We start from the raw sequence: 13,038 nt of genomic DNA, 5'->3' as shown, positions 1-13,038 counted from the left end.
CATAAGTCCGAATACAGCCACATTATATTATACATACACAGTTTCCGCCTTGATTTTACTGAAATTTTGTCAGAGTTTTTTCTCCCTTCTCATTTGCATAGTCAGTTATATGTCACATATTTTTCCATTTTATAAAAAAACGGACATTTGAGCAGAAATGTGTAGACTTGTTAAACTATAAGGGGAAGGGTTTGTTCCATAAACACAGACTTGCTCAGCTTTGCCAAGCTAATGACTTCCTGCTCCAGCGATTTGGGAAAGTGTTAGAGAGCGAAATACGTAAAATCAGAAGCCAAATTTAATCTGCCACTAAATGGAAAGCCTTTAAGCAGCCACCCAGAGGGTGCACACAAGCGAGGTGAAATTGCATCTAAAGCTCTCGGGCAGAGTGAAGGACAGGTTGTGTGTCGGAATGGGGATTATAGATTGGTTGGATAAATAAGTTTTTTTTTTTTTTTTTTTTTTCCCCAGCAAAACATACCGAGCGTGACTATCCAGCAAGGTGGTGATTCTAGAAACCATCAATCTATTTCAGTCTACCCACTGTAAACTGTATATGGATGGAGATTGATGTGGAGGAGGAACTCTTTGCTTTCCTTAATTTGCCTCCAGCTTAGTTTGCACGGTGGAGTTATGCGGTATACATATTAAACATGTTCAGCGATAACGTGAGCAAAAACATCAGTCTGCATTCCCTGCAGCTCAACTTCATTTATTTCCATGAATTGTTTGTTTCCTCTTGTCTCCTGAGAAAAGCCGCTGGGTAGGCTGAGAAGATACTCAGGGGTCGGAGCTAAATTTAATTAAACGCATCCACGACTCGTTTGGTTAAAACTTATTTCTGACCTGCTATTCTTGCATTCTTTCATGACAAGGGTGTATGAAAATAGCATGACACCTGAATGACAGGAAAGCTCTTGTTGATTTTGCAGCAGTTCATTTATTTCCTAGAAAAAGCTTATTTCAAAAACAATGATACATTCCAAAAATGGAACCAAACCAGACGCCTCAAACAGTGTTTGTAATAACAGCAGTAAATGTTTTCATTTAAACATATTTGGGATCACCAACATCAAAGTTGTCTCTATATTAATATTCATGCGCAGGGCAAAGAGAAAAGAGAGAAATGCAAAAATAAGACATGAAATGCAGATTAGGTTTTTCTGGGAAGCTATGTTAATAGCAACTCTTTGTTTTTTTTTTTGTTGTTTTTTGTACACATAAGCACAATCAGCAGGCTACATGCATCGATATATACTACACTTCCTTGGATAGTTTAAATGAATAAAATCACAATCACTGTAAGGCCCAAAATAGAAATATGAACTGTCTAAACAATTATAGTACATGTGTATGTTGTTCTATTAAATCGATTATGAAATCTGAAAATTTGAAGTATATTTAAAGGTAAGATTTATACAATTGTTGTGCTAATAACATACTGCATAATTTACTATAGTTTTACTCCTACAAAATGAGTAAAAAGAATAAACAAATGCTCTCATTTTGAGGGACCCCAAATGGTTGAAATAAATAAAATGTCACATCAAACATACAGAAATACTCTGGACATTTTAACTTCACCAAATGTGAAGGTGGTATGCAGTAATTATAAACTTAAACTGTTCTACAGGTACAAAGTTATCTCTATTTTTTTTAATGTCATGTGGCTTCATAACACACCTGACGTAGACAAGCGACATAGAAGATCACATCTTTATTAAATACTTTCTTTTGGGGTTTTTAAAGTCTTCCTATACCATGGAACAATGTATTGCTGAATAAATACAAAAACAATTTTGAATACAACTGCTTGGTTAGTTCTTAAAATATAAATAGTATTTTGTTTCATCTGTGCAATCACTTGATCATTTGGCTGCAATTATTCAATTGGTTTTGAAATACTCTTGACATGAAAATGTAATTTATGGTAATTAATTTAAAGAGGCCCAAATTCTTCCCATTGAGTGAACCCCCATTAATAGGAAAAGAGATAAGAGGAGTCTTAGAGTTGGTCAGACTTTTCTTGAAGAAGTCCATCCAGAGCAGGCTTATCTAAATCCTCTTGGCAGGGATGAATAGACAGGAAGTGCAGAGGAATGCTTAAATTTGCCTGAAGAGCAGCCCTTTAAAATACAGAAGTGCCAAGACCCACCCCGTCCTCCCCTCCCAAATATTTCATCTTCACTTAACTTTGTCAAGCATCACATAAAAGGTGAGCTGCAATAAGCTTCGGAAGCAAACCGGCTTTCATGAGAAAGAACAAATATGACAGAATCCCCAAATTAAACGACCCAAAATTGTTTTTCTCTATAGGATTGTATCTCTCCTGTGTGTTTGCTTTCACTTGAGAGCACAAGGTGACCTCGGTTTGAATTACGACGCGCTCTCGCCCAGCGTGCGCTCGCCGTAGCGCGGCCTCGGCAGATGCCTGTCTGTGTTTGAGTCCGCCGCGTCCTCTTCGTCAGATTTGCCGAGGGTCAGAAGTCGCCTGGACACAGGAGGGCTGTGAAAGTCAACGCATACACCACAAATGAGATTGTAATATTGTTAATATGCATCCCTTGTCCGCTTTCTTTTGCTTACCCTTAAACAAAGCATTATAATGATTTTCAAGAAGTTGTTTCTACGTAAAGTCATACGAGTCTGATTAAAGGTCAGTGGAGTTCAATGAATCTCAACCCTTTTATACAGCTTATCCACAGTGCAAAGAACGGTCATACAATATTTTAAGGTCTACCGTCTATGAACAGGTCTATTTTTGAAAAAATCCCTTTTCTGGATAGAGCACTATGTCTTATAAGGCACACCAGGTTATATTGTACACCGGATTATAAGGGCACACGGTCTTATAAGACATATCGAGTTAAACAGCAGTTTCAAGTAACGTGAGACTAAATATGGACATTTCCATATGATGTATAGGGCACAGTAGCTTATAAAGCGCATTGGGTTATACAGCACACCGGGTTATAGGGCATTTGAAGTTATAAGGCGCAGTTTCAATGTTTTCATAAAATGTCTGCTGATACCGGCTTATATGGTGCAACGGGTTACTTCAGCTTAAAAAGCACACCAGGTTTTAAGGCATGTTGGGTTATAAGGCACAGTCTCGATGAACAGGTCTATTTTGTGGGGAAATTTCCATATAATGTATAGAAACAAAGGCCTATAAAGCATAACGGGTTAAAAGGTGCATCGAGTTAGACTGCACATTGGGTTATGAGGCACATAAATCTTTAAGACAGGCATGTCCAAAACCGGTTCTCGAGGGGCCGCCCCGATGCATTACCAAAAATGGTCTATTATTTGTTGGTCTATATTTTGTAACTTCCCATATGATGTCTCCAATGTCTTATAAAGCACATCGGATTATATGGCTCATTGGGTTATAAAACGCACCGCATTATAAGGCATATCAGATTATAAGGCACAGTGTTAATGAACAGGTGTATTTTGAGGGGGAACTTCTATATAATAAATAGAGACAATGGCTTATAAGGCACACCTGTTTATAAGGCGTATTGGGTTATAAAACACACCGTGTTATATGGAACACCGGCTTTGAGGCACATCAAGTTATAATGCACACCAGGTTATATGGCACATAAATCTTTAAGACATGTCCAAAACCAGTCCTCCAGGGCCGCCTATCCTACATGTTTTTAATAATTCCGTCGTTGAATGCAGCTGATTCAAATGATCAGGATCGTTATCAGGCTTCTGATGAGCTGATCATTTGAATCAGGTGTGCTGGGGGACAGAAAACTAAAAAAACATGCAGAATAGGTGACCCCCGAGGACTGTGTTTGGACATGCCTGCTTTAAGGAATATTGCGTTAGACACAGTATCAAAGAACAGGTCTATTTGGGGGGGAGATTTCAATGTGATGTATAGGGCACACCGGGTTGTAAAGCACATTGAGTTATTAAGTACTGTGCACCGGGTTACGAGGGGCATCGCTGCACATTAAGGAATCAAACAAGTAAGGCAAATTAATCAAAATTTGCTCAACTTAAATTCTAGAGTTAGTCCAAAAAAAATATTAAGTATTTTTTTGACAAAACGTAAAGTACCGTATTCTTGGGTCTGTAAGGCGAAAGTAAGTAAGGACGACTTTGAATTAAAGACTAACTGAAAGGCCGACTTTCATGCATAAGGCACATCTGATCACAGTACTCTTGATCTTTGAAAAATTCTAAAGGATTTCAAGTGAGCCTTATAGGTTATAAAATGTTAAGTAGTCAAGGCAGTATTCTTCCAAGTGGAAAGGCAATATGCTGTGCTGACACCTTTCAAAAGTGTGACAAGAAATATAATGATTAAATTATATAAATTTGATTTGTGGAAAAAAAATAAGATTCCAAAGTGTTTATTGCTTTTCTGGTTTAACTGTTGCTGCAAAACTAATAAGTGTTACATATTGGCCAACATGTGTGGGTAGCGTGACTTGAGAAAAGTAAGCTCTAAGGTTATTTTCTCCTGTAATTTGGTTCTTTGGTCACACCAGAGCTGAAAATGAGAGTGTCTTTCACATTGAAAGGTAGTCGGGAGGGGGACTTTGATTGCTAACCACCCTATCGTTCGAGCATCCCGGGATTGTGATATTACCTCTCACACTTATTCGTTTTAATAGAAGAAAATCTGTTACATCACAAGTTGAGTTTTAGAAGGAAAATTTCCAATGAGAATACACATCAAATGCAAGAACAAGCAAATGACGGCAGTTAGTACGTTAGTCCGCAAGGAGTGATTCAGGATGAGTTTCAGACCGCAGGATTATTGTCACACCAAATATCACCTTAATTTGTTGCAATCAGTCACTGTCTGGCCTGTAGAGGTACTTCATCATTACGTTATCCATTTTCTTCTGTTTTCTCTTACTATCCTTCTTCCTGGATGTTCCGCCACTTGCGCTTTCGTCATCAGACGGCTGTTTCGGGCTCTTTTTAACACTGTTCGAACTACGGTATGAGACTGTGGAGTCCGACGACGAGGAGGAGGATTCGGACGATTCTGATGACGAAGAGGAATCTTCTGACTCGCTTTCCTTTTTCTTGGATCTCTTCTTGGATTTTTTGCCCTTCTTTCGCCTTGAGCTCTTCCTGCTCTGACGATCATCTGAAGAGGAGTCATCCGACTGGGCAATTTTGCTTTTTTTGTCTTTGCGGCTGTAAGAGCCGGTACTGAGGATGCTAGCTGGTCGGCTTCCGTAGTCCAGAGCGGATCCGGAAGCAGAGCGAAACAAGGTGGATTTACTGCCCCCCAGTCCTTCATGATCATCCATCTTCCTTCCATCCTTGCTTGCTAGTCCCATCTTTTCATCTGCTTCCTCATCACTGGACTCAAGTTTGCTACGCTTGAACTTAATGGGTTTGAAGCTGAGCACCTCATTGATAGCAGCCTCCAAATCGGGGTCCAAATAATTTCGGTGCGTGACAGGCTTGATGTCAGACGTATCTGGCGGGTTGCCGTCGGAAGAGCGAGCTCGGGCTGGGGTGGAAAAACTACGGGTGGTGGAGCGAGGACTGTAAGGGGAAGTCCTCCCTTGACTGAAAGCGACACTTCGGCCATCCTCATTGTCGTCATCATCGATGTTTACACCAAACTCGCTAAGGCCGCAACTGCGAGCGAGGGACAGGCGGGAATTGGCGCGCCTGTCGTCTTTCCAGGAGCTGCTCCGGTGCAGCGATCGTGGGCTAGTGCGACTCACACTGCTGATGGTGGACTTGGCATCATCATCCAGCATCGCCCTCCTGGTGGATATCCTACTTGGAGCTACAGAAGAGACGGTGGAGTCCTTATCAAATTCAGGGCTACTTCGCGAGGTCCAGCGTGACTCCAAACCCTTCCTCGCCCTGCTGGTGGCCTCCGAATAGGCCATGGAAATGATGGAGCCCTCGTCATCAAAGTCTTCCTGTCCTTGGTTCTTCTTCCGGTCTTCCTGGAGATCTCCAGACTTGGCCTTGGCTTTGCGAATTGAGCTGTGATCGGGCGTGTCGGGCTGTTCTTTTAGAGTGCTAAAGAGGGAGCTCTCATCACCTGTCCCCCCGATGGAGTCTTTAAGATTGGAACGTTTCCGATAGCTCAGGGAGCTCATGACGGAAACCGACCTGTTCTGCTCTATGTCTTTGCCATCTTGGCTTCCATCACTCGTCTTCTCCTTACCATCTTTTGCGTCTTTGGCATCCACATTTGATGCATATCTAGAGGGTATCAAAATATATAAATAACCCAGAAAATACGCATTTCAGTTGAGGCAAAGAAATTAATATAATGAGCAGCATATTGTTCCTCGCGTTGTTGTGTGTCCTGATGCTAATCTGTAATGTCGGATGGAACTGATAATTTGTCACGCTCTTTTTGTCCTTTGGAGGTTGATGGCAAGGGAGTGCCCTCTCCCTCTAGCTATTGCTGTTTATGTACACAATGCCATTGTAGGCAGTACAGGAGTCAACAAGTCAGAAGATCTATGGAAGCAGAGGCATCATTTAGCAGACGCGCCAACTGGCCACAGGCCACTTCAATAAATTTGACAGCAGCCACTTCGCCATTCCGCCTGCTGTCATTAGACAGATTACTGGAAAGGAGAGCAATGACACCTAATCGCATAAATTACCCCATCCTTTTTTTGCCTCTGGTAAAGCTGGGCCTTTTAGAGATTGTAGTTAGTTATCTCTCAAGGAATGCCTTTTTGCCGTAATTGGTTTGACAAGATTATCCCACAAGGACGACTGTAAAGAATCTACAATATTAATGGCATGACATTTTCAAATCTTTTGTTTTGACATATTACCAGAGGTGGCCATTTTACAATTTTTTACTGGTCCGTCATTCATCATTTGTCAATGCTACGAGTCCCCTTCAGTCATTGTAGTCTGCCATTTGTTTAAGCAAAACCAAACTGTAATTGTCAGAATGTCGATCCACCGTTTTATTTAACCCATGCTTCCACAATCACTTTGTCACTACCAGAGGTGGGAATTTTACAAATGTTTGCTTGTGCATCATTTGTCAACAACATACTGTAAGTCTATCATTGACGGACTGCCCATCTCTGCAAATTTTTGGACGATAGGCTCACGGGATTAGAAGGTGCAGTCTCAACAAAAAGTTCTAGTTTTGGCAATTTCCATATGTAAAGCAAAATGTATTTTCAGTATCAATGTGATAAGTGGCCACCATTTTAGTGGAATTCTCGACAAAACACGGATCGACCATTTTAAAGAGTTGTAAAACACCCCATAACAAATAAATTCAGTAAAAAAATGATTACCAATCACAGTAGTCAGTGTAATGTGCTTTGAGTAACTCAAGTTGAAAAGCATAAAAGTCCATTTACCATTTACCATAATCTTCCATCTATGCTAATTAAGTCGAGTTTTTGGGGCAAGTGTCGTGGTTTGAAACATGCTAATATTGACCCAATGACATCCTGGCATTTTGGCCCAATGAAAAACTAGTCAAACTTTTAAACTTGTGAGCCATTATGAGAAGATTCCCTGAGTCGACTACTAAAGGGAAGAATTGAAGAGAAGGCTGAGGAATAATGGTGGTACCGGCTTACACTTATTTGACAGTTTTTTTGATCAGATTTTCTAGAGGCAATGTAACATAAAAACATTATGCAGAAGGGTTTGAATGCAAAAGGCTCAATTTCTCCAGCATGCAATAAATAAATAAATAAATCTTTCTGCCTTGTACTTAGATTGAACGGATATTTCCAACACACTTTGAACTTTGCAAAATATGTATATTTTTTTCACCCTACTAGGTAGTAAAAGGTGGACTGGCTTATAAAGCGGACCAGGCACATTAATGCCAATTATGAGAAACATACCGGTAAATGAATAATGTCAAACTTTATTCAACATCAATTCTAGATTTAGCCCTATTAAAGATGCAGACAACCGTATATTTCGGACAGTGACATGAAGGACATTAGGAAGGATTTAAACTAAAGACGACAAGCGGAAAAGTCGACATCCATACATAAGATGCACCTGATTCTATAGGCGAGATCCGAAAAATATGGTAATAAGACCGTAAGTAGTAGGACAGACAGAAAGGAAGATCTCCAGGAAATTTACTGTACACAACATTACAGCCTGTCTGACATCCTCCACTACCCAGGAAGTAGTCTGCTCCCTGCCAAAATGATGGAAAAACAAATGCAATATTTTTTTGTTAACAGTTTGGCCCCGGCAGAGGTTTACGGCATGAGTGAGAATGACGTTCGATATGGCCATTACAGCCCCGTTAAAACATATCGACTGATGGTCAAAGACTCACGCGCAGCACCATATATAGAGTATGACAGGTACTTCACTGAGCACACTGCTCAATATAGCTCTTATCACTGCTCTATCACAGAGATCCATGTGGTTATCTGTGATGAGGCAAGAGGATGAGAGGAGGAGGAGGCACTAACCTGGCACTCTTCAGACTTCCCTCGTCCGACTGGGGCTTGGAGGAGGCTTTGTTCTTGGAGAGCCAAGACTTAACCCCATCCACACGGTCCTCCACTTCAGAATCTGTGTCTGTCTCTTGCCCACTGTGAGTACAAAGACGAGCGCGAGACAATAAAATATCCATTTGTCGTGCACACAAGTCGTGTTCTTAACTGTTACTTGATGAACAAACGACTCAATTTCACAAATCAGTCAACTTGATTTCTCTCTTTGACTTCTTTGTCAAAATGTGAGTAATCTCAGTGGCTTGGAATTATTTTCACAAGTAAAAGAGAAAATGACTTGTCGGATGAATATTTATGCAGTGCAATCCCATAACTTACATAACTGTGTAATGAATGGCCACTTTGTAATAGGAGGTTAGAGTGATGCATTGCAGTGCAGACAGAAGAAGCATAAATCTCATGCCATTACTCAACATACTCCAGTTAAAGCACATGTTTTATCCAAGCAGAATGCAGATCAAGCCCTTGGCGGGATAATCAACTTGTTTGGCTGCTGGCATCTGTGTGGCACGTGAGCCGCTAGTAATGGAGCAAAGCCATGAGCATGCAAAAGCCCCTACTCTTGGCATGACGATCAATATAGAGACCTGTGGAGCCAAGTTCATTAAATGGAGAGCTGAATATTCCATGTGACCCAAAAGGTTTACAACTGCAGTAGTTGGGAGGTTTTCTAGCATAAACGCCTGAAGACTCCAAAACTTTCTGCAATCGTTCAAGTGAGGAGCATCTAATAATAGTGAATAGCAAATACAGTCAATTTTGGACTTTATGCCGCTACTTTTTTCTTATGCTTTGAGCCCTGCGGTTTATAGGCCGGTAAGGCGTATCTGCAAATGTTTTACCAGCCACCAGGGGGCAATCTCACAGTACACATGTTTATTCCGTGTTGAAGGCATGATGTCACTGGAACTAGCCGGTAAGAAAATGCTTTCAATACAACATAAAATTGAAAAACGTCCATCTAACATTTCTGCGTAAATGTCTGATGTTACAGCCTGCATGTCACTGTCAGTCACCCCAGTCTGGTGCCACCTATAAATGACAAAAATTGAGGCGAGAATTGTTGAAAAAGGCTGACATTGAAAACGTGAGACTGCAGAAGTTTTTGAAGAATGAAAAACAATGGAATACAGAGAAATTATATGGTTGAAAAATACAGAAATGTGTAAAAATGTAAACGATTATGCAGGATGGCAAAATGTTGAAAATCGTTGCTAAGGTGAAACAAATAAACAAAGTTTTGCATTTTTAAACCCGATCCCATACACTCACATGACTGAAGAAATTTGTTGTTGAAAAATACCTTTTTTAGGAATGTAGGAATTGCAAAAAAGCTGAAAATTGATCACAAAGAGAATCAATTGATCTTACTAGTTTCATATGGGGACTAATTTTTTTTCATTCCCTTTTGGGAATGTACGGCTTTTTGGGGCGAAAACTATTGAATTGTGGGAAAACTGTGAAAGTAAGTGAGACAAACAGCAGCACGGGAAGTGTGAATATTTGGAACATGTTGAAGCCGGGTTAAATGTGGAAGAAATTGAATTCCCTATTATTTTAGGATAAACAGATAATACTGATAAAAATGTCTCCTAAAAGGACCACATTTTCCACCAAGTATAAGATATTACGTATTTTTAGACCTAATAAATGTGCTGCAGCGGGACCCATTTTCTGAGTGTCTCCATGCAAGGATTTGTGCCAACAGCCTAATCTTAAACAATCTTTTGTTCTAATTAAATGAACTTGGGTCTACTCCATCCTGTGGATTAACGAGGTATTAGTAAAATAAAACATTAATACAGTGTGTTGCTAAGCCATTCAATACTGAAATTGCTAATATTCTAAAATTCCAAATATGTGCATATTCTCCAATCATAAAAATATATTACTGTATAACTTTTTAATGGTTGTGGCAGTAAGGTTTGATTAATAGTTTCACCTTCACGATCTTTCATAACCATAGAAGTTGTGTTTTATCCATGGAAACTGTCTTGTTCTCACTAAATGCTGGGATCCAGGCTACAGATGCCTAACTATCAATAAAAGTGACAAGATGATCCATCTTGATGTATTTGCTGAAAATGAGGAAAGAACATTATTCATGACAGTGCAGGATGATAGCTATGCTGGTAAGCTTTATCAGGTGTCCTCAGACCCATCTAAAAAAAAAAAAAAAAAATTCATCACCCGTGTCACCATGCCCCCTTGTCAAAAATGCAGCTCATTCCCATCGAGAACAATTTGTTCTGTCTCTAGTTTGAGAGAAGGTCTAGCTCGAAAAAACGTTTTTTCTTTTTCTTTTTGCTATACAAGAAAGGTGAAGCTTAATTTGTAGTCCAAATGAATTTGTTTCATGTCTACACTGAATCCCAGAAAGAGCCAACCAAAGGGGAAAAAAAAAATCACAAAACGTTTGTTAAATAATGGCTATTAATCAGGATAAATTTGGTAACCAATATTTACTTTAGTAAAATATTGGAATTTTTGTAAAATACTCAAAAAGCATTTATTTTTGTAGACTGCTGTCATAGCTTTATGTAATCCTTTAATGCGACTCTTAGCCTGTAAAACACAACTGTTGGAGAAAAAATGAGGATGAATCACTTTTTTCAGCAATTTTTTTCTATGAAGTTTTTAACAGATATTTACTTGAGTAAAATCTTGGAATTTACGTAAAATAATCAAGTTAACATTTCATTTCAATTACTTTTGTGAAAGCTTTCACAGATCCTTATATTGGACTTTTTTCCATAAAATACCACTTTAAAAAAAACTATGAAATTTGACTCACTATAACAGCCATTTTTCATAGTCTGCAAAATTTTCCATAATTTATGGCGATCGATCAGATTTTTTCAGAAAATATTTTCAACTGAGTTCACAACAGATATTTACAGATACTGTAAGACTGCTGTGTCTCTTCTTTGATCCTTAAATAAAATTATTTTCCTGTAAAACCCAAAACTATGAAAATTTACTCATTGCAACCATTTTTCATACAGTCTTCACAAAATTTCCTATAATTAATCACGTTTTCCGGCAACTATATTCTACAAAGTTTGCATCAGACAGTTATGAGTAAAATCTTGGAATAAAATCATCATATAAAACATTTCATTTTAAAGACTGTTGTAATAGCTTTCCTTAAATACGTTGTTATTCCTGCAAAATGCAACTGTTGGAACAAAATGACCAAAGCTCAATTTTCACAAAGACGCTGTAAAATGTTCCATAATTTATGGTAATTAATCCACATTTGACTCATTCAGGCATTTTGTCCTTATGGTATTCTCATAAGAAACATTTCCCAGAACTTTTCTCAGGCCCCGTGGGGGTATTATGTCATCGAAAATGCCAAAAATGTAACACTAATACAATGTCAGAACTTGGCTAAGTAAACCAACACGAACGTCCATCTTTGCATTTCTGTGCCAGTCACTCTCCTCCCACAAGTTCAGCCGTTACAAGTAAATCGAACTGAATAAACTGACGTATTGTTTTTCCATCCTTTATCAAACTTTAATTAATCCCCAAAGGTCACTTTTTAACTTTGACAACGCCGATAATCACGCAATCACATTCGGTAACACAATGTCCTTCAAAAATGCGAAAACTCATCCAAAGCAAATTCCTCTCTCACTCCTCGCTATAAAACTCAAACCAATGTGAAATAAAAGGTGGCTTGCAATTGAGTGTTGTGCAAATGGTGTCAGAACCAATTTGTCCTTGGCCCTCCATTCCTTGCTAACCGCTCCTGAGGCCTACAGATACAAACAAGCCCCAAGAATTTGGAAGTGAACGTTAATGGCTTCTGACAATCAGCCTTGGCTGGTTGTAAATCTTTGTCACAAATACTCAAACTCAGCCTCAAATCACATATGCCTCAATGTTACCGCTTCGGTACCATACTTTTAAAGTTAATTACTCGACATATTGACCAGTGCATTCTATTCAAAAAATAAGTCTAGTTTATTCACCTTGCCTGTACTGTGCCTCGCTACCCTACAATATTGATGCATAATTTTGATTGATGTTAACGGCCGGTTTGTTATTGTGACACTTGGCAGCCGTGTATAAAATCACTAAGAGGTGTGTCTAACATTGTTAACCTCATTTAGGTGCATTTGTACCCTAATACAATGGTAAATGCATGTGGATAATCCACTTGAGGATTCAAGAAAAAAAATATTTCACAATGATATGACACCGCAATCAATCAATTTATCTTCGCGTGAAGTAAAAAGGAAAAAAAGGACATCAAAAGGTAAGGTGTCTGTGGAGGCAACAAACAAGTATAAGTTAAAGGAGAATGTTTGAATCTGGACTATGCTCGGTCAGGAAAATTTAGCTGTTTGCAAGCTAATCGTGGGTTCCGGAAAATAAAGAGCATGATTTAAACATTTAATTTTACTAATGAGAAATGTGCAAGCAGCAAAGCACCGTGGAGCTGATGAATGAACAAAAAGCATGCATGTAAACAAGCAAGTGCTTTTGAGGGGAAAGCTTCTGAAAGGCTAGTCCACTCCACACTAGCTGACGCTGCAGGCAATGGGTGCAA

General features: G+C 39.1%; 1 protein-coding gene across 10 annotated transcripts in view; it reads right to left on the bottom strand.

Moving 5' to 3' along the window:
• Positions 1-917: 917 nt before the first annotated feature.
• The window catches only part of LOC148408871 (unconventional myosin-XVIIIa-like), a 79,843-nt gene continuing 67,722 nt past the window's right edge, over positions 918-13,038 (bottom strand). For 6 of the 10 annotated variants that reach the window (XM_088440913.1, XM_088440922.1, XM_088440912.1 and 3 more), the window contains 3 exons: positions 8,433-8,555; positions 4,803-6,207; positions 2,375-2,506 (listed from right to left, as the gene is read on the bottom strand). In XM_088440913.1, coding sequence (XP_088297039.1) covers positions 4,818-6,207; positions 8,433-8,555 — 1,513 coding nt within the window. In that variant the 3' untranslated portion in view covers positions 2,375-2,506; positions 4,803-4,817. Of the gene's footprint in view, positions 2,507-4,802; positions 6,208-8,432; positions 8,556-13,038 lie in introns of all 10 variants that reach the window. The other 4 variants (XM_088440918.1, XM_088440920.1, XM_088440919.1 and 1 more) reach the window with 2 other exon arrangements.

The sequence above is a fragment of the Hippichthys cyanospilos genome, chromosome 18, assembly GCF_059441005.1.
Source record: "Hippichthys cyanospilos isolate Australia breed blue-spotted pipefish chromosome 18, RoL_Hcya_1.0, whole genome shotgun sequence".
Lineage (NCBI taxonomy): Eukaryota > Metazoa > Chordata > Actinopteri > Syngnathiformes > Syngnathidae > Hippichthys > Hippichthys cyanospilos.
This window is presented reverse-complemented; position numbering and strand designations above follow the sequence as displayed.